This window comes from Coenobita brevimanus, chromosome 101 (assembly GCF_032717465.1).
Source record: "Coenobita brevimanus isolate Jiangsu-jjx chromosome 101, ASM3271746v2, whole genome shotgun sequence".
In the NCBI taxonomy this organism is placed as follows: Eukaryota; Metazoa; Arthropoda; class Malacostraca; order Decapoda; family Coenobitidae; genus Coenobita; species Coenobita brevimanus.
In genome coordinates this window covers 29,969,854-29,991,014 of record NC_137054.1, presented here as the reverse complement: position 1 = coordinate 29,991,014, position 21,161 = coordinate 29,969,854, and the positions used below count along the sequence as shown (strand labels likewise).

At 39.9% G+C, this 21,161-nt stretch overlaps 1 protein-coding gene across 1 annotated transcript; it reads right to left on the bottom strand.

Moving 5' to 3' along the window:
• Positions 1-4,509: 4,509 nt before the first annotated feature.
• LOC145414998 (innexin inx2-like) lies at positions 4,510-19,926 on the bottom strand. Its single transcript, XM_080284416.1, has 5 exons — positions 19,558-19,926; positions 12,351-12,595; positions 11,929-12,150; positions 9,880-10,055; positions 4,510-4,601 (listed from the first exon to the last, which is right to left on the bottom strand). Exons 1-5 carry the CDS (start codon positions 19,924-19,926, stop codon positions 4,510-4,512), a joined length of 1,104 nt encoding a protein of 367 aa, XP_080140542.1.
• Between the last annotated feature and the right edge of the window lie 1,235 nt (positions 19,927-21,161).

Sequence of the window (21,161 nt, the reverse complement as noted above, 5' to 3'; positions counted from 1 at the left end):
ACTATAAGTCTTTCCACTGAAATGCTGTGTGCTTATACACTGGCCAAATACAAAGTCATGGTTCGCCAGATCGCTAAATCAATTACTGGCTACATGGCATCATTTTAAAAATGTGTTAGTGTCAGTCTGACCCTGCATGGTGTACGAATGGTTATTGGTCCTTAATATAACAGTTTTGGTACTGTTTGGTGATCAGTTGGTGCCATTTGGCTTTTTCAGCAATCTGGTGGTGGCCTTCGAGAAAATTCATTTAAATAATACCTATTACTTTTCCATAAGTTTTCTATATAGAAGTGCCGTCGCTTTAATTGTTCGAACAAGCGAAAAGAGCACGAGCACAGTGCTTCAGCCAAAATTTGGTGCAAAATCCTTGCCCCACATGACTTATTTGTAATATTTCCTTCCTTGTGGAGTACCCAAACTTTTTCTTCTCAACTATTAAATCAATCGTGTCATTTCATATGATTTTGAAATTTCCATCAAAACTACCTTCTAGAATTACCGCTTTTTCAACAACAACAAAGTTAAACATAACCCAAAAATTAAACACACACACACACACACACTTCCGTAAGGCAACAAGAGCACCAAAACTTTGTTCCTCAGTTATTACGCCAAAAAGTCATACATCATCATCATGGAGTGTCAAATGTAGGAAAAAAAAAAAAAAAAGCCAAATATACTGCATGCTCCTCGTTCGGTCACGTTCAACACCTGTGGTGTGGACATCTATTTGTTTTACACTCTCTGAGGTAACACAGCTTTGGTGCTCAATATGAACTTTTTTATTTTCTCAGCAATATGGTGGTGATTTCTTAGACGACACTGAAGTTGCGCCTAATACTTTTTCATAAGCTGTTGAACAATGTGCATAGATTCGCTCTAGCTTTGATACTTTTTTTTTTTTTTTTTTGTCAGGAATATTGTGCAGATCTTGAGAAGTCAGTTTAGTTTAACACATTACTTTTTCGTAAGTTTCCCAACGATGTCCGCAGATCCGCTGTAACTTTACAACTTCAGACAAGTTTTGCTGCCTTTTTTTTTTTTCCCCTACTATCTCTCCCCAGTGCTTCAGTATTTCACCACACACTCCTTCAATTCCTGGGGCTTTCCCAATTTTGACTTTCTTCATTGGTTCCTTTACTTACATCCTACTGATCTCTTCCTTCCTTCTCATCTCCCTCCTTTTCCCAGCCACTTATGCTCGCGTTCCATTCATTCCCTGTTTAACAATACCGTTCTCTCCATCTGCTCGCTTTTCTCCCTTCTCCACTAGCAATCTACCATTTTTATCTTTTTCCCCTGCTACCTTATCACCCAGTCTTACTCTCTTAGTCTCCTTCCAACACATTTTCTTACATTCCCTCCGCTTAAAACTCAGATTCCTTCAAAACTCCTCATCCAGTCTGTTTTTACTCTCTTATTACCCTTTTCACCTCTCTCCTCTACTCTACATATAACTAACTCTCTATTTTCAATGTGTCAGTTGACTCACACCCATATAATCTATTTCTTAGATATACAAAGGCTATACCCTCCTTTGCACTCTGCTCATCCAGTGGAACACATACACCATTTCATTCGTATATACTCTATATACGAGTTTATATATATATATATATATATATATATATATATATATATATATATATATATAATCATTCCTCTTAACCAGAGTTATATATATATATATATATATATATATATAATCATTCCTCTTATCCAGAGTTGCCCATGAGGAGCGTAGGAACCCGGGACTAAGCAAGTTGGTCCTGACATGTAAGATGAGTGACCAGCCTCACTCATCCCTCAGTAGAATTACGTGGGCAATAAACCCCAACCATCCCTTGGATATAAACCTCCACCGGTTCAATTCGACTGGAGTATCTTAATTGCCCACTAAACCACCACGCACCATAGTTTGGCTACGTGGTTACCACCGAGTGTCATAAATGGTTTCCTGGTGAACAGGAAACCACTTGGCTTGTCATTCAGTGTAGAGTCACCCATTGACAGAAGGAAGAGGAAAGAGGGAAGAGAGGAAAGGGCAGACACCCGAGAGCAGCACTACATCGAGTGAGTGGATGGTGGTAAGCGCCTCCACCAACCACTAATTATATATATATATATATATATATATATATATATATATATATATATATATATATATATATATATATATATATATATATATATATATATATATATATTATACATATATATATATATATATATATATATATATATATATATATATATATATTATACATATATATATATATATATATATATATATATATATATATATATATATATATATATATATATATATCGCATGTGTTCAATCTCATTACTCCTACATTCACGCATTTTATAGATAAGGTCACCATCCGCTGACACTCCACTATACAGTCCATCGATGTCAATTGTCTGTTCAGGTCTGTCATTTGTTCATTTTTTTTTAATTGAATATTTACTAGGTGAAGCACTAGCCAGTTGCAAATGAAATATGCAAGGAGACTAGCACTGAGGCTATGTGCCTCATGGCGTCTGCCTTCACCTTAACCTTTATGTAACTTCTAATGTCTCTTTTGAGACATTAGAAGTATCAACACATCATAAAATTACATGAGTTACCGTCTAGTTTCAGAGGTAAATATTATCATAATTGCTTATTCGGTATCCTTACCAACGTGTCGAGACTACTAATTTCCTCCTTTTACCTTCCTTTTTGTTCCAAACACTTTTTCAACTCAGCGTCATTTCTCTATTTCTTCATGAATTCTCTTCAAACTTGGCCCAATTGTTCCTTGAGTCAAAATATATATATATATATATATATATATATAGATTGTATATATATATATATATATATATATATATATATATATATTTTTTTTTTTTTGGGGGGGGGACATTTTAAAAGGATTTATGGGGTCAACTGTCAAATCATATAAACGCAGATTTTGAGATCCTGTACTGTATTTTGCAAGATCATTGAACATAATGGCAATTTGCACAGAAGCATGTCAGTGTACTGCAGCTGTGTGGAGCCCATCTTTCATTCCCTTTGGAATGTTGGCAATCTTATATGAATAATTCTTTTCCACACGAATACATTCCCATACACCAGCACCTATTTTCATAACTACAGTACTTATCGTTATTTCTGGGATATGAGCCATTAAAGCAGAATCTGTTAGAAATATTAAAAATCATAACGGAAAAACAATAATGGAAGATAACCTAAGTTTATTCCCTCATTCATACACATAAACATTAGCTAACAAGGTCCTATTATACGGCACTGGCAACCATAACACTCACAGCTGCTTAGTTTATATTGTCTTGGGTTGTCTACCAAATATTGCTGCCAAACATATATCCTATTATACAAAATCATTTAAAAATATTATATACATGTGTCTAATATGCAGGCAATAAGTAAATATCCTTATCAAAAAACTAAAACTGAGGCCTACAGGTCTCTGTCTTCTATATCACTGCAAGTTACTAAGACCATGTCCATCAAAATGACTAGAAAAATACTTCAGATATTTATGCTACATACCACTTTGCTTGGTTCCTTCCAGCAGCACAACTGGAAAACAGTTTTTCTTCCCTTCAGGAATGAGAAAGCCGATGACGAGACTGGCTTCAAGGCGATATTGATTAAGTCTGCTTCGAACAAATTCACTTTGTAACATGACCATATGCAGACAGTTTATCGTGTGTATACATTGGGAACTGAAACCAGTGTCTGAATATCTCTACAATGTACAGTGCACTAACCAATTCAGCACGAGGGGTAGCTCAATATAGTTAGTGATGACTAAACAAATCCTTCTATACAAAGCTCATTAACATGGTCTCATATGGGTACCCTTCTCGCAAAGCTGGCTAGTAGTCAATCTGAACACCCAAGCTCATCACGAAGTTCCTGTGACAAATTGACAAGAGCCATACATTCAGGACTTTCGTAGGTCAATCTACGCAGTCTGCATTATGTAATTATGAAAGTGGAAGACATACCGTACATGTAAGTGAACACACAAGGTACTGTAAACTGCCCTTTGTTAGCTCAGTATAAAAAATAATATCCAAAATTCCTGAGCTTCCCTGCTTTGCACACTCTTACAGGAAATAGCTATTTTGATTTTTAAATTTTGAACTCACATAATCCAAACTATTAGACAAAAATAAATACGACGGACATTTTGGTTACCTATCCACAGTCATAAAACCTTACTTGCAGGAAGGACCACTCATCTGAATTTCCTTACCGGTCAAACATAAACATATTACCACTAACTCGTTTCTTATTAATCTGATGTCTTTCCTTACTAGTAATCAAGTATCAATACAATACCAAAAATATCTCATCTCAAAAGTAACTGCAAAAGGAAAATAAATAGTGGAAAAATGCCATCTTTGAAACAAACAATAAGGAGAGAGATCCACCACGGCAGGTGCCCAATCATGGCTTTCCAGGAATGTATGCGAGGGACGCTATTGGCCAAGGTCAGCAGGACTATTCTCTTGAAGCCTCATGGCCAGATCTGTGATGAACGCGCTGTAAATCAAGGGATCCATGTTCTTGGCTGCAATACAGATATAGTACCCATTACCTTCCTGTATATTAAACATTTCACATCAAATTACAATCACATCAAGCTTTCTCTTTAAAAAAAAACTTGAACTGAGGATATTCTGGATCCTAGCTACCCACTCCTTTAATTCACAGCAAATACGAAGGTGATATGTAGTTTACCATGCTAGTACCTGGTTTATTAGCCTAGTCCACATACACCACATAAAAGCATTCTCTCTCTCTCTCTCTCTCTCTCTCTCTGTAAACTTGCAAATCATGTTACTTTTGATCCAAGCTTGGTGGCCGGAAGGCAGGCCGGTGGTCAGTTTGGTGGGTGGGTGGACAGGCGGGATGGGTGGTTGAGTGGGTGCATAGGCAGGGTAGGTGAGGTGGGTGGAGCGGCTGGGGTAAGCAGAGTTGGATGGGCGGGGGGAGGGGGGGGAGGCGAAATGGGTGAGGTGGGTTGGGTTGGGGTGAGTCAGTGGAGTGAATGAGTAGGATAAGCAGGTGGGGTGGGTGCGTGGGGTGAGTAGGTGGGGTGGGTGGTTGGGGTGAGTAGGTGGGGTTGGTGGCTGAGGTGGGGAGGGTGTGTGGGGTGAGTAGTTTGGGTGAGTGTGTACGGTGAGTGGATGAGGTGGGCGAGGAAGAAGGTGTTGGTGTGGGTGGGTGGGAGGAGTGGGTGGGGAGAGCGAGGTGGATGAGTGGTTGAAGGGGTGGGTGGATGTGTGACTTCCAGAGAACAAGGCAAAAGACGGGCTTATTATACCTGGTGAGTGGACAGGTAAACTATGTGAGTAGGTTGATGGGAGAGTGGGTAACTATACCGATGAGTGGGTCGCTGGGTGTATGAGAGAAAAGGAGTTTACTGGGGAACAGGTCCATGGGGTAAATAGATACATGGCTGAAAGAAGTCCATGGGGGGAAAATAGGTCTATGGTGGGATAAGTCCTTGGACAAAACGAACTGGAAAAACAGGTCCTGGGTAAAAGTGGTTCATGCAGAAAGTAGATTCAGGAGAAAATATAATCATGTGGGGAGTTGGTATGATCCTAAGAAGAGAATATAGGTCCAAGGGGAAACACAGGTCCATGAGAAAAATTAATTAATGAGGAACATGGGCCCTTGGAGAACATAAGCCACTGGATGGAATATACGTCCATGGACAGTAAATAGGTCAATGGTGGATACGTCCTTGTGCAAAATGAGCTAAGGTGGAAACACAAGTCCAGTGGGTAAAAGTGGTCCAGCCCCACCTCCGGCACATGACATAGCTACCAAGTAACAAAACACTTCCACATATTCAAGAGACTCACCAACAAGATCAATCCTATCACGCCTGACAACCTCCTCACATGCTCTCCCCGACACACCGCACACATGAAATCACATTAGGTGGTGAGGAGAAAACTCCTAGGTGTTGTAGCTCTAGACCGACTTATTATATGAAGATAAATAGATAGATAGACAGATAGATAAATATACACGAGAGGAAGTATCAAAGTATCAAAATGTTCCAGACTAGCTGGTTGGTATGATGCGGCAACACCACGACAAAACGTATCAGTTACCAGCTCATCCTGTTCGTTTTTTTTTTTTTTTTTATGCAAGGAAGAAGGAACCAAAGACTAGGAGCCTGCAAACTGTTCCTTCCAAGAAAAAACAAAAACAAGACAACATAGAGCCAAATTCAAAATCCGTTCATTTCGAGATGCCTGGACACACTGCGATTGAAAAACCGGAGATCATAGGCAGTACGAAATAAAGACAGAGGGAGACATCTCCAGGGTTGAACTGTTGCCTACATGAAGGACTGGGAGTAACGAGTAACTCTTGCATTAGAGAGCTGGACAGAAAAGGGATGAGAGTTTGCTGCTAGACAGGTGTTACGCAATCACCGTAGTAGAGGAGGGATACAAGCAGACAGTTCAGAGGAGCAGTGACCATTTAAGCAGCGACAGAAAAGAGATAAAGATGCAACAGTGCGAAGAGACAGAGGCTGAAGGAAGCCGGTAAAAGGAGGAAAGTTAAGGAGATGAAAAGCCTTTGACTTCACCTGGTTGAGAAGAGCTGTATGTGGGGAGCCTCCCCACACGTGAAAGTGGTACTCTACACAGGGGAGTATAAAACCCGTGTATAAAGTCAATAACTGTGCAGGGGTAAAGAAAGCACGGTGTCGGCTTTGCACACTTCATCTCTTGGATGCAAATTTTACAAGAAAGGTAATGTGATCTTTCCAAAATAAATCCCGAGAGAATGAAACCCCCAAAAGTTTAAGGATGATGCAGGATTGAGTTGGATATTGTTAAAAATTAAAGGATAATCCTGTGCAAGATTTTCTCTGGTTGAAGGAGGTAAGAATTGAGTTTTTGATGCATGAAACACAAGATTATTTTTACCCCAAATAGAAATATGAGTCAAGTCAGACATTAGGTGTGCCACAGCTTCATCCCTTGCTTGTTAAGTAATTGGTGAGATGGACGCTGCGGGAAGCGAATAGAAAGGTGAAGCGTGGAGTCACATCAGTTGGGTGTTAGTGTTGATGGAGTGAAGCTGCATCTAAGCTCCCCTTCGCGATACCTCTGTCTGAACAAAGGACCAACATTTCCCGATTTCGCACCCAGCGACTTCTCGCTCATAAGGTTACGATGTGAACGTTTTGCACCTACTGAATACTTCCATTACATTGCACAACCCATCCTGCAAAACATTCCAATAGATTTTTCCGTAACTGCTTCAAAGCTTCAGACCACTAGAGCAAATGTATGTATGTGTGTATGTATGCAAAGAGAGATGCTTTGAGAGTTGATCTGGCGTATATGTAAATGCATAATTCTACGACTGATCTCCCGGAACCCCTATATACTCGTGTAATTCACCGGGTCGGTCAGGATCACTTGATGGTCGTGATCGTCAGCTTTTACCCTCCCGGAAGGGAGCTGAGAGCTCATATAGTTCGATCTAAGGGCAAGGCTGTGACCTTCACACACGCACACACCCGTCCCCTTGCTCAAGGGGGACAGTAACCACCCACTTCGTCAGTGAAACTTTTCGCAACCTGAGCGAGGCGCAAACTCCCGTCCACCAGTTGGCAAGCGGGAACGTTACCACTGCATGAAATGCGACTCGATCTGGTAAGGGCGTTTAATTACTCAAGTGCAGTGACAAAGAACATAGGTATGTGTGCAAAGGAAACAAAAAATAAGGCAGCACAAGAAAGGAAAGCGGATGGCGCTACGTAGGCCTTGATATGAAAGAGAGGTCTGAGCGTAGCGGTTGCAGCTGGCATGCAGAGTTTAACAGCCTATATTGACAAATGGATGAGAAACTTTGGTGCAGCATGAAAATGAAGATGCAGGAGTAACGGTAATGGAAAATGGTTTACTGAAGAATGTGCAAGGAGTTCAGAAAGAGGCTGGAATAAGGAATAACTGATCTGTGAATGGTGTCGTGTAAGGAAGTCTCTGGGCACCTGCGTCGAAGAGAGTGTATATCGATAGAAAACGACATGTTGGGAGAACTAATGTGAACTGAGCTGTGAAAATGGTTTATCTGAGCTAGTTTGAAGGTGGGCGGTTTTGTGGTAGGCCAACAACAAAGGGAGTACGAGTAGATATGGTAAATTAGTGTGTGTGTGACAGCTAGGTTTCGATGCTGACAATGGATAAAGCTGTTTGGAAAAATTTTGTACACAGCAGTGCAAGACACGGGTTTGGCACCCATTCTTTCCCAGTCAGTTACCAGTCGTCCGACTCACTTAAGCTGATCGGTGATGTGACATGCCAACGTGTGGACGCTTCAGTCTGTAAGGTATGGTCACGATTAAGAGTCTGAATGTTAGTGAATAAGATTCTGACCTATTCAGCTGGACAGACGGTTAGTTCTCTCGATCAGGTTTTTATGCTCTTTGGACCCTATCTTTACACTCCATCCTTAGGTGGGAAAAGAGCGTTTTATAGGTGGGAAATGGGCGTTGTGTATAGATAGATAGACAGACAGATAGATATAGACATATACAGATATATATAAATATACTGTATATACAATATAGATAGACTGATTGATTCACTGATTGATAGATAGATAGATAGACAGATAGACAGACAGATACACACATATAGATATATATAAATATACTGTATATACAATATAGATAGACAGACTGATTGACTGACTGATAGATGATTTTATATATATATATATACATCGACAGATAAATAGATGTGTGTGTGTGTGTGTGTGTACCTGGTATATGTGTGGTGTATAATACGTATAGGTCTATGCAGTTCCACAAAGGCATGAGAAGTAACTCCATCTCATGCAGTGTTTGTGATACGTGAGTGCATATGAAATGTAGTGGTATTACTAGGAAAGCTCCTAAATAATGCTAATTTCGTGTGTACGGTGTCAAAGAGTGCATGTAGAGACTGTCATGCGTAAATGGACTAGTCTTGCTGCAGAGTCTCTTGAGTGTGTGGAGTGTTGTTTTTTGGGAGACATGTTATATGCTGGAGGTGGATCTGGAGCTAGCTCTGTGACTAAGGTAAGGACCGGTTGGAGGAAGTTCAGGGGGCTCTTGTCTCTCCTAACACTAAAAGGGCTCTCCCTCAATACTAGAGGATCTTTGAATGCGACATGCGTTAGGAGCGTATTGCTGTATGGCAGAGAGACTTGGGCAGCAAATGATGAGGATATTCGCAGGCATAAACGTAAAAAAATAAAAAATAAAAATGACAATGAATGTGTAGTGCGTCCTTGAATGCCAGATCAAGGGGGAGGGCTATGACTGAGACTGAAGAGTTGAAAGGAAGGATGCGACTGGATTGTATTGGTGATGTAAAGAGGAGGGGTAGACTAAGATGGTCTGGGCATATTGACAAGATGGAGGACGGTAACTGGGTGCGGAGGGTGAGAAGTGTGAACGTCGGGGGGTAGGATTGCGAGAGGCAGACTGAAAAGACCTGAGACGAGGTCATAGGGCTTGACCTCCGGGATGTGGGACTGATCAGGAAGGCTGCCAGAGATCAAGCTGCGTGGAGACACGACAAAACACATGTAAGCGTGTTGGAGCTTTTATAAACGATGCTATCAGTCTATCTCTCTATATATACTGGAAGCTTTCCAAACACAAGCTGGGGAAACCTGCAGATTTCTTTGAGGATAAATTAAGGGGGGAGGGGGGGGAAAGGCCTCCTTAAGACAATGCTTTCACTCAATATGCAGCTAGTCGTCACACACACTATTTGCGGACTATTACCTTTTTAAGATTTACAAACTGATATTATACTCACCTAACTGGTAAAGAATAAACCAGTCTCCAATCTGGCACTTTCGAGAAACGGTTTCCACATTTTCCATGGACGCCATACGGGAACGAGTCTTCAGTACAATTTGCCGGACAGCTGGATGGAATGTGGCCAGGCGGTACAGCAGACCCAGCCCAGATATGACTGCTACGATTATAAACCTATGCACAGAATTAACATCTGCAATCAGCAGCGTGGATGTGACATCTTTCCAGCAATACAGATTACTCACTGACTAGTATACTTCAGAGGAGCCAAAGTAATATCTGGTAGCCTTTCATACCATTACCGTATTTTACACTGGGCAAAACCCTCTCAATGGAAAGCATGGTATATTGCCAATTACCTGCACAGTATACGGAGAGTTCCCTTGAATATTTCTAATGAAAAACCTTTATATATCACCGATAAGGTACAAAAATGAATTAGTAATTGAACATGAACGCTATTATCACCAGTGACGTACAAAATTCATCACAAGTTTAAGTAGCCAGGAACACCAGAGACGTTATCACAGGCATATAGTCAAGGTATCTATACTATTCTTTTCAACAATCTTGCTCTGCTGCCTGTCTTCACGAACACCAAAACTCGAGAAAAAAATAAGTTCTGATCAAGATTAGTCAAGACTGCTTCCCAGGTATTCTGACTGGTACTGAGTGATCCTGACTTATCAAAAACAGTGTGTCAGCATCCCATATAAAGCTCTAGCAGGGGTACCCGGCGTTGCCCGGGCAAAATCCTATGATCATGCATACCGGCACTGCCTGGGACCCTGGACAGCCACTTCACAGCCACTTCCTCTGTGGAAGAAGACTCCCGGGCTCTCATTTTATTCACTGAACCTATGTTCCTCCTTGAATCCACTTCCCTAGGGATAAAATTCCCATGGACCAATTCCTACCACAGGCCTATTTTCCCACTACCCACCCAACCACCAACCATCCCTGCCCAACTTGCCAATCCGCCCACTCATCCAAGCCATTGTAGCTAATAATGATATGGTTACAGAAGTTAAAAAAAAATTCTACGGTAATTGGCTACCATGTTTCCACCATGCTGACTTGATTATTTCTAATTAGTTCTAACCTTGGCCATCAGGGGCACCACTTTAGCACTGTTATGCACACATCGAAATTCGTCGTAAAAAGCTGCACCTGTTGGACCTGTTTAGAATTCTATATGCATCCCCCTCAATTTCCACTGAAGACAGACATTATACTGTATATATACCAGTACATATATATATCCATCCATCCATCCATCATCCAATCCTACATTGCCCCAAGAGAAGCGTAGGAGCCCGGGGCTAGGCAGTTGGTCTCGACATTTAAGATGAGAATGACAAGCCTCACTCATCCCTGAGTGGCATTACATGGGCAATCAACCCCAACCAACCCTTGGATATAAACCTTCACCGGTTCAATCTGACTGGAGCGCAATAATTACCCACTAAACCACCAGGTGCCAAAATCTGGTTATATGGTTACCACCCAGAGTAGTAAATGTTTCCTGGTGTACAGGAAACCATTTGGCTTGTCACTCAGTGTACAGTAGAGTCACCCACAGGCAGAAGGAAAAGAAAAGAATGAAGGAAAAACAGAAGAGGGAGTGTTAAGTCACCCGTAGGCAGAAGGACAAGGAAAGAATGAAGGATAGAAAGACAGAAGAGGATGGAAGGAAAGAAGGATGTAAGAGAGGAAAGGGCAGAGACCCGAGAGCAGCAATACATCGAGTGAGTGAATGGTGAGCGCCCCCACCTACCACTTATATATATATATATATATATATATATATAAGTATACAGCTCATGGGGCATACATACAAGGAGCATACAGTTCACAAGACACCAAACCAATGTAAATAAATGGATGGTATTAAAACAGAATACGATGAATTCAAGCTTGTGATAACACTATCAACTAATTCCTTTTATGACGAGTCTTCTGAACTCAAAATCTGTCAAAATTTAATTTTACTTACAGTTCTTGCAGTAACACGCTATAATGCTGACTGTACCAATCATGAACTTACCAGAACCAAAGGATTATGTAGATTTTCTCATTCAAGATGTTGAGGGGCAATACACAGAGGCCATCATGCCTCTCCACTGTCCCTGATGCTCCGTACTGATGAAAAGTGCACTTTGTCACCTTGGGGAATACCTCATCCATGGGGTCGTGACGAGTGCCAAACTCTTGCTCACTGAAGGCTAAAACTCGAGTTCCGTACGTTGTGAACTCGTAACCCAGGAATCTATAAATCAGACAAATGTATTCAGCACTGTATCAGCAAAGAATATCAATGAAGGATATTTTCAATTAACCCTACAGATGACACAGGCAGGTAAAGAATCAACACACACTATTAAGCATTGCCTGAGTAGGCTAATATGAATACAACACAAAGTTCTCACAGGGTGAAACAGTAGTTCTAAATCAAAAGAAGTTATTTACCTGTCAGTGAAATAAATCTGGCCAATGACATTTATGAAGTTGAGGACTTCGCAGAGGAAGAACCTGTGGGCATATACGTTGTTATTATGGAGGTTAGCAACAAAGTAGTCAACCAGCATAGCCTTGCGTTCCTTTATCACATCATCATCATCCAGGATTGGTGCATGCATCTCTATCATTAACATCTCCAACTTCCCGCCTTCCCATATTTTCCACAAGTAGCGAGGCACGTAGAACAAGATGGCCTGCCGATAAGAAAGGGAAAAATAATCATCCTACATCCGACAAAAATTTCATCTAATCATTAGAAGCAAAACAGAATTATAATCATGAATCCTAAGGGAGCTCAGGGAGCACCATTTTGCCACCTTCAAAAATGCTTTCTGCTGCTTAAACAGAAAAATAAACTTTATAAGAAGGACAAAGGCCTCGGTACAATTGCACTGGTCTAATCACACCTGGTAGAAAAGAGAGAATTACGGCAACAAAAAATACAAATGTACCGGGTCCGGTATGTAGGCTACCGGGTGTGCATGCCACTTACAACACCGTTAACACGAAGTCAAATGGTATGAAAACAATACTGTGGGAAGTTTGATGAGCATCAGTACTTTAGTAATACGAGTAGAGTTCCGTACTTCACCCAAGCCACAATAATAATAATAATAATAATAATAAAAATAATAATAATAATAAAAATAATATAAAAATTATTATGAATGAGGTTGTGATAATGCGCTAGGAGAAACACACCGAGATGGTTTGACCATGTGAAGAGGAGTTACACACTGACTAGAAGAGTGTACCGTACGTGAGATGGAGCCAAGGAGACGGAGGGAAGACCAAGGATGAGATGGAGGGATGGAGAGGTTATGAGGCAAGGGAGTGCGAGTTGGGGGGAGCTAGACGGTAATGGCAGGGGTCAGGTCTACATTTGTGACCACCCCTTACGCAACTAAGGCGTCTGGATATATATAGATGGATACAAAAATAATAATAATAATAATAATACATTTCTTGTTCACATAAAATGAAACCTGTCTTGTACATTTTCACTGTATAAAATAATACACCATCCAAAAGATAATAATCTGTTATATAGTACAACCACACATGCAGGAAAATATTGAAACAAACCGCACTAAGCCTAAACAGAATCACAGCTGTCAAATCCAGGTCACCACTCTAATTATATCCTATCATTGTAAATCAGTCAATTCATTTATCTGTCTAACACTTGATGGTAACAAAGGGCCAATTATACCTGGCAGTAAGACACTGAAATCAAAGTTTCTTGCCTGACCACAATATCTTATACTTAGGGTTTAATGGTTATATGCTATCCTTAGGAATTACATAACATCTTTGAATGCTTGGCCGTTTATATAACTTCAGCAAGGACTTTTTTTTTTTTTCTTCTTTTTTATTTATATCCCATTTATGGATTATTGGAACGGGCCTGTGCCTTTAGGCGGCCCACGATTAGGTTTAACTCATCGTCTTGCCTATTGAGGTGGGGATCTGACAGAGACGAGCTTTACAAGCTCAGCTGTTGGTGTCGCTGCAATGAACCTGGCAGTCGCTGTTGATGTCTCACTAGCAGTGGTTGGTGGTGAAGTTGAAGAGCCTGTCCTAAGAGTGGTAGTATCAGGACACCTGAGAAGGTAGTGAAGCAGAGGTTCGTTGTTGTGGGAAATATTTTCCCCCAGAGCAGTTGCGCTCTCTAAATTTATCATAGTTTATCCCTGGTTAAAGGCAAAGGACGTAGAGACTGTTGTTAATTATTCAAGCGGTTTTAATAACCCAGAAACGACCTTCTCTTTAATAATTCTTGTTATTGATAAATTAAATGCTACTGCATTTAACCCCCGTGGACAACTATGCATTGTAAATACATGTAATTGTGGTATTTTCCACTGACCTAAGCTGCGTCTGCGCGATAGGTGACGTGGCAAGCAGGGAAAGATTCCCCTGTTAAGGCAGATGTGGAATTAAGATATTTACATAGTTAAAGGGAATAATTGGTCTAACTTTAATTTAAGTGGAACTAAGATTAATTTGTTAGATTTACCCTGTACATATCATGATGTAATTTAACTGTATTTAGTACTGTAATTAAATAAGAGTTGGTAACCCACAATGCGATGAAAGTGTTGGGGCTTGCCGCATTCACTCGCTCTGCTCCTAGTTCTCGTGGAGCTAACACTCTCTGCTCCCAGACCTTGTGGAGTTGTGACTCTGCTCCTAGTTCTCGTGGAGCTAACACTCTCTGCTCCCAGACCTTGTGGAGTTGTGACTCTGTTCCTAGTCGCTCTCAAGCTAGGTTGTACATACGCACCATAAGGACGCTTGCTTGCTCAAGCAATTACACTAAGCAGCCTCATCGTCATCGGTTATCGATCACTTCCTCTTCACTAGCTAAGTATCCTTTACGAATTGGCCAATTCAAGGGGGGATTAGCTATGAGGTAGAAGAGAAATAGTTATTGTAGGTGAGTTACGGTTAAGTTACGTTTCACCTAACTCTATGAGACTTGTTTGATTTACTTAAGAACAACTTTATAAACGAGTAACGTTATGCTTACTCCCATTTTCTTACACTGCCTGATTAAATTACTTCATTTTTGGACTTACCAGTAAAATTTCCTAACCAACATTTTGAAGCAAACGACATTACAGATTGTACAACTGATGTGTAGAGGTCCAATATTTTACAATCACCTTTCCTATTTACGCAGTTGCCTGACAATGTATACTGGTAATCTAGTATTGCTTTTTTGCAAACTGCACTGACATTGCTCACTAAAGTAAATCAATCGTCGACAATTGTTCCAAGATACCTGTATTCATGAATATATAGTGGCACAATGTGTTGAATGTTCTGTACTAAAACCAATAATTTCTTCAGTCTTGTTCATTAAAAGCTCTTGCTGTGTTTGCACGACGTATTAAACTGATCTGTTTCCTGTCTATGCTTCAAGTCATTATGGGAACGAATCGCACTAGTTGTGTCATCTGCATATTTAAAAATCTGCTACCTACAACCTTTACCCTGCAATCAGTAGTGTACAAGGTAAACAACACAGGTTGTAAAACCCTGCCGTGTTACAGTGATGGTGACTATCATGCTGGAGTGTGTTCAAGAATTTTACATACTGCAACAATTTGTCAAAAATTCATGTCTCCATAGTATAATACAGGCATTAATGTTCAATGCAGTGATTTTTTTTTTTTTTTTGCATCATATTGTACAGTTGAAGAGTATTTAGAGCACTGCTGAGAGCAACAAATAAAATTTTAACATATTGTTTGCTTCCTCCATCAATATGGCTATGTACAAAATCAATAACAGCCAATGTAGCATCTTTTGCACATGTTTCCTATATATGCAAACCGTGAAACATCCATATATATTTACAGCTTGTTTACCTATACCTCATACCCATTAATCTGGCCAGGCATGTATGGCAATACTGTTGCTGCCGAGATTCTGATTGGCTGGAGGTGTTTGTTCGATTTTGTTGTTGCTTAAACCGATACTCTCTTTATTATAACATGTGATACTGAGTTAGTCGACAATACAATCGTCAAAAACAATAAGAAATCCGTTATATACTTAACAACAATGAAATTTTCGTTGGAAGATAGAGATATGAGTCAACAAAGTATTATAACAGTCCAAGTCAAGGTCAGCATTCGAACAATTCCTTTATATCTCCAACACTTCATAATATAACACAAAATTAAGGAAACCTGCTTGATGTAAGCATTGGTGTAAAACACTTAAATTTTAAGATCAGTCCGTACAGTGATAACAGAGGTGATATAATGAAATAGTTTTCCTTAAGCCTACTTTGATTTTCGTGATTTTTTCAAACCTCCCTCCTCGGAGAACTCGTCTTTTCATTAGAATTTTTAATTATTCAGAGTTGTGGCACGATTTAACGATGCGGACTCATCTTATAACTTAAATGTGTGTTATACCAAAGCTTAGATTAGGCAGGTTTCCTTAATTTTCTTTTATATTAGGGAAGGTCGGAGATCTGAAGGAATTTTTCGAATGCTGACCTCGACTTGGACTGTTATAATACTTTGTTAACTTCCGACGAAAATGTCATTGTTTAGTATAAAACTGATTTCTTATTGCTTTTGACGATTGTACAGTCGACGAACTCAGTATCACATCTGATAATAAAGAGAGTATCTGTTTAAGCAACAACGAAATCGAACAAACACCTCCAGCCAATCAGAATCTCGGCAGGAACAGTGTTGCCATACATGTCTGGCCAGATTTTTTTTTTTTTTTTAGTAACTTTTTAACCATATGTTCGAGGGATTTCATAACATTTGATGTGGCTCCCATGGGCCTATACCCATAATCGTTACTATAACCAGTTCACTATAACCTGAACGGAAATTGCCATCTAAACATTTTGAATGCTGAGTCGTAGCAATAGATTAACATTAAAATACGGTGCTAGTCACAAAGAAAAGCTATGGAAGGGACGTTGAGCATAGGCAGCCAAAGGACGAAAATCTGGGCCAAATTAATATGAATGGATTATAGTAGGATTTTATTTCTTAGGTACTGGTACAATTTCTGAAATATTCCAGATTTTAGGTATACATGAAGTGTTAACTGGCTGTTGAAATACTTCCATACGTTAGAGTTGGTATCACAATACTATCATGTACCGGTAGTAACTTTTTCACTTCCATGCTCACTTCCATGCTTCTTATCACTGCTTTCAAGGAACCAACAACCTTTCTTCCCTGCTGTACCCTTTCAAGCCCTTCACCCTCCAAACTCCCATCCTTATTAATCACACTACCCAAGTACTTAAACGTACTTACATTTTCCAATTCCTCACCATCCAACCTCGCTGTACATTCACTGACTTCACCTCCCTCAAAGACCATCACTTTACTCTTCCCTACATTCACCTTTAGATTCCGTTTCTTACACACTCCCAAACTCATCCACCAAGCCTTGCAGCTCCCCTTCGTCTTCATTCAACAACACAGTATCATCTGCAAACAACAGTACAGGGAGTTTCCAAACACTACCCTCTCTCACCCCATGCATGTACAGATTGAACAACCATGAAGACATGACACATCCCTGTTTCAACCCAACTTTCAAAGAGAAAAATTCATCCTCTTGATGCCCACAGTGGAGGCGGAGGGACGTTGGTTACAAGATTGTGACAACGTGAGTTAACTTTTACCTGGTCGTAGTGTAGTGGTATGCTGCCTGGCTCTCACCTGAGAGTCCCTGGTTCGATTCCCAGCATATTGGTAATTTTCAAACACTTATATAGTTACCTTTCCCGATTTGAATGAATGTGAAATGTATTACTCCCCGAGCGGTGGGCATTAAGCCTGTAACTCCGTGTTCCTGATTTATTTGTTTCCCATGTTTTCAAATACAGATGCTCTAGTTTTGAAGACCAGTTAGGGAAAATTCTTGTGACTGCAATACACTGCCTTATTTTCAAATGCTATGGTGATAAACCAGCAACAATAAGGATGCCATAACAATGAAATTATTATTCATAATGATGCCCTACCTGCGGCAGCAGCAAGACCGTACTGCCTTTTTTTCCGTCTTTCTCTCGCCAATAATAATTATAATTAGTAACTTTATTCCCAACTGATGCAAAATTATTTTTACTTGTAAGGAGGTATTACAGATTCTGCCTTTTTTTCTTACACTAGGCAATAAACAGGACCAAAACATGAGATCATAAACTTTTGAAATGCAAAAGCACGCAGCTTTTAACCTTAGTATGTCTTTTTAAATAAACTGTAATGTCCTGCTGAACAGAAAATGCAGATCTGGAAGTTTTGAACTCAATTATTTGTTTATGTACCTCTGCATTTTATTACTCTTGCTAATCGATTATGCACTGAGGATATCAGACTATGACAAGTTGGCATTCTCCAAGGAGCTCCGACTCTAGGGAAATTTCGAGGTTCTTTTTTTATACTTCTATCACCGATAGCCCTCTGGCATATATTAAATAATCCAGATATTTTTTTTTTTTTTTTATGGAAAACTGGCCAAAGGCAGTGTAATAACTTCATATCTTTGAGTAAATGTTATCTCCTTTCGTGCGTGTTGATCAAAACATTTAAAATAGCTTACTGGCTTGCGCCGCCTTCCCGCTTTCTGTCGTCGTCCATGAAGACATTGGAAACGGAAATTAATGACTTTAAATTATTCCCTAGTATTGTAACGGAAATTATTTTATAAACAATAATTATTCATTTTAATTGTTTACTGAAGCACCCTTTTGTCCATTCTTACGCTACTATGAAATTATTGAGTGTTACCATACTAGACTTGAACTCCACAAATTATTCCTGACTGTCCCTGAGCGATAGTTGTGAAATTTCAATTAGTTCCGTTTAGGATTTCCTATTATCGTAACTAACGAACTGCTTCCCACAGTTTTGAAATATACAAGTACTTTAGCATTGATTTATTGTTTTTTGTAACAGTTTTACGTTATTAGGTTTCACTTCGTAGAGATATAAGCAAGTGGGAGAAGTGGAGTTCCCCCGAGCTAAGCCCTGTATTGGACTATATAGCCCCGCTAGGGTTACAGGAGGGAGCTACCCCTCCCGGCACGGCAGCCCGGGCGAGGCTCGAACTTGCAATCCCCCGATCACAAGTCCAGCGCGCTACCACTGTGCTACCGCGCCCCCCAGAGATGTAGGCAAGAGGATGTGCACCATCGCTGACCGAAAACTTCTGGATACTCCGCCGTCACTTCTTAGGCCGACTGTACACAAGATACCGATGAACTCAGCTCAACTGGTGGTGTACCATACCATAACTATTATTATTATCAGTTTATATATACACCTCTCGTACCATGACAGTAACTGGTCTGAATACATCAAATGAGAATTTGAATGGCACTATCACACTTCGATTCAAAATTTAAATTTACCTAATTTACATTTCGATCAAGGATTTTGTAACGTCCTAATACATGCCGATGGGACGTTGTGTGTGCAATTCACATGCAGAACGTTGGCAAACTCCTTGATACTAAGTTAACAAAACCAGAAATGTCCCATAATGGTATTACTTCTTGGACCAGCTGATACTCTCGCTGTACTCCAAGCAAACTACAATATACACTCAAATCTCGGCAGCTGAAACGTCATAAAATCAAACTGAATGCACCCATACACACCTGAAAGTAGAGGAAGAGCGTCACCCACTGATAGTATTTATGGTGCTTGATTTCATACTGATCATCGGGCCCGTGTAGACTTGGATTCGCGATGCCAGGGTGAGGGACTTCCTCGCCTACGACGCCCCCGGTCAGAGAAGGGATAGTGTATGTCGAGTGGATCCAGCAATATGTATCCATGATCTTAGAGTTGACGCCCTCCACGATGCAGTCGATGGGATCACCAAAGTACTGTTTCTGAGTAAGCAACAGGCTAAAGGCGACCAGGATGAACATGGTGGCCCTGTAATGTAATCGGAAGATGTTGTTGTCTGTGTTAACGAAGTCTACCTTTAATAGACCCTGTATGGAGCAGAACACATCATACATTTTGGCCGTTCGTTTATGCTAGCTTGAAACTACAACGAAAAACTTCGGACTAGCGGGCTGCGGAGTACACCCTCTCCTCCCGGTGTCAACTTTTATACTGCCGCGGTGCACAGCACTGTTGCCTGTTGGGTTGCCAACCCGAAAGTTCATGTTTGATCTACAGCAAATATCCATAAAGAAATCATGAACAGTCCCTACGTGTTCCTATCCCTACATGAATTAAACTTAATTTTCAACAAGAAATGCACGTTTCTTATGAAGTGAATAATAAGCATCATGGAGAAAGTATAACCAAATAATGAGTGCAATGACATTTATTTAATGTTTATTAGAGAAAAGTAAGCTATTTTGTTTCAATATGCATCCAAATTTCTAAAGTCCTCTTATAAATTAAGAACAGGAAAATATAAAGTTTACATAGCTTGTTTTCAATAGTTAATTTGATAATGTTTCATTGCCTAGGTAGGTCCTTCAATAATTCATGATCATGAGAGGGTCAAAATACAAAGTATATATTATATGAAAGAGGAAAGAGGCATAAATATTATTATATGGAGCGATGTCATATATTCTGCCACGATATTGGATGTGGATATTTATCATCTCCGATGAAACAGATTATAACACTTCCAGCTTTTCATAATCAGACTTCATTCATAATCAGCACAGCAGCATAACTAAACTGAAGGCCTGAATGAAAAGAAAACAGTAAAGCTTTACTCTTTGTGACCATACATTTGTTGGTTTATGAAGTACCAAAGTGCCTACCTTAATCTCCTTTGCAAACTCAAGACACTTTTCATCTTTGGATTTCATATTAGAATTGATAAATACTAAGGAATCTAATAACTCAGCTCCCATCCTATTCCTCTTTTTTTTTTTTCTTGCATCTGCCATTAGAGAGAAGATCCTCTCAATTTCTGCATTGGAATGTGACAAAGTTAGGATGAGCTTTGCTAGAGAGGCAAGATTCCTAAAAACATACCGGTCCAAAAGAGTCCTTCGTTTGAAAAGATACTACCAAAGTTCTTTTCTTTAGAAGCAGGTTATATTCATCAGCACAGAAATATGCTGGCAAATCCTCCCACCCTTTCTAAATATCACTGAGATTCTACTCGATGTCCATATTATATTATTATAAATTTTCTAGCTTAGTTACTTTTCTGAGAGAAAAATATACTAATTATCAATGAATGTCCAAAATCCCTAGCTTTTTAAGAATTTTGCTTAAGCGT

Excerpts from the sequence above, each read along its gene's own strand:
- LOC145414998 (XM_080284416.1), bottom strand. The coding sequence starts at position 19,926 with ATGTATGATGTGTTCTGCTCCATACAGGGTCTATTAAAGGTAGACTTC. Across the intron at positions 10,056-11,928 it reads TACATAATCCTTTGGTTCTG|GTTTATAATCGTAGCAGTCA; the intron begins GTAAGTTCATGA and ends TTCTGTGCATAG. Across the intron at positions 4,602-9,879 it reads GTTTATTCTTTACCAGTTAG|CCAAGAACATGGATCCCTTG; the intron begins GTGAGTATAATA and ends TCTGTATTGCAG.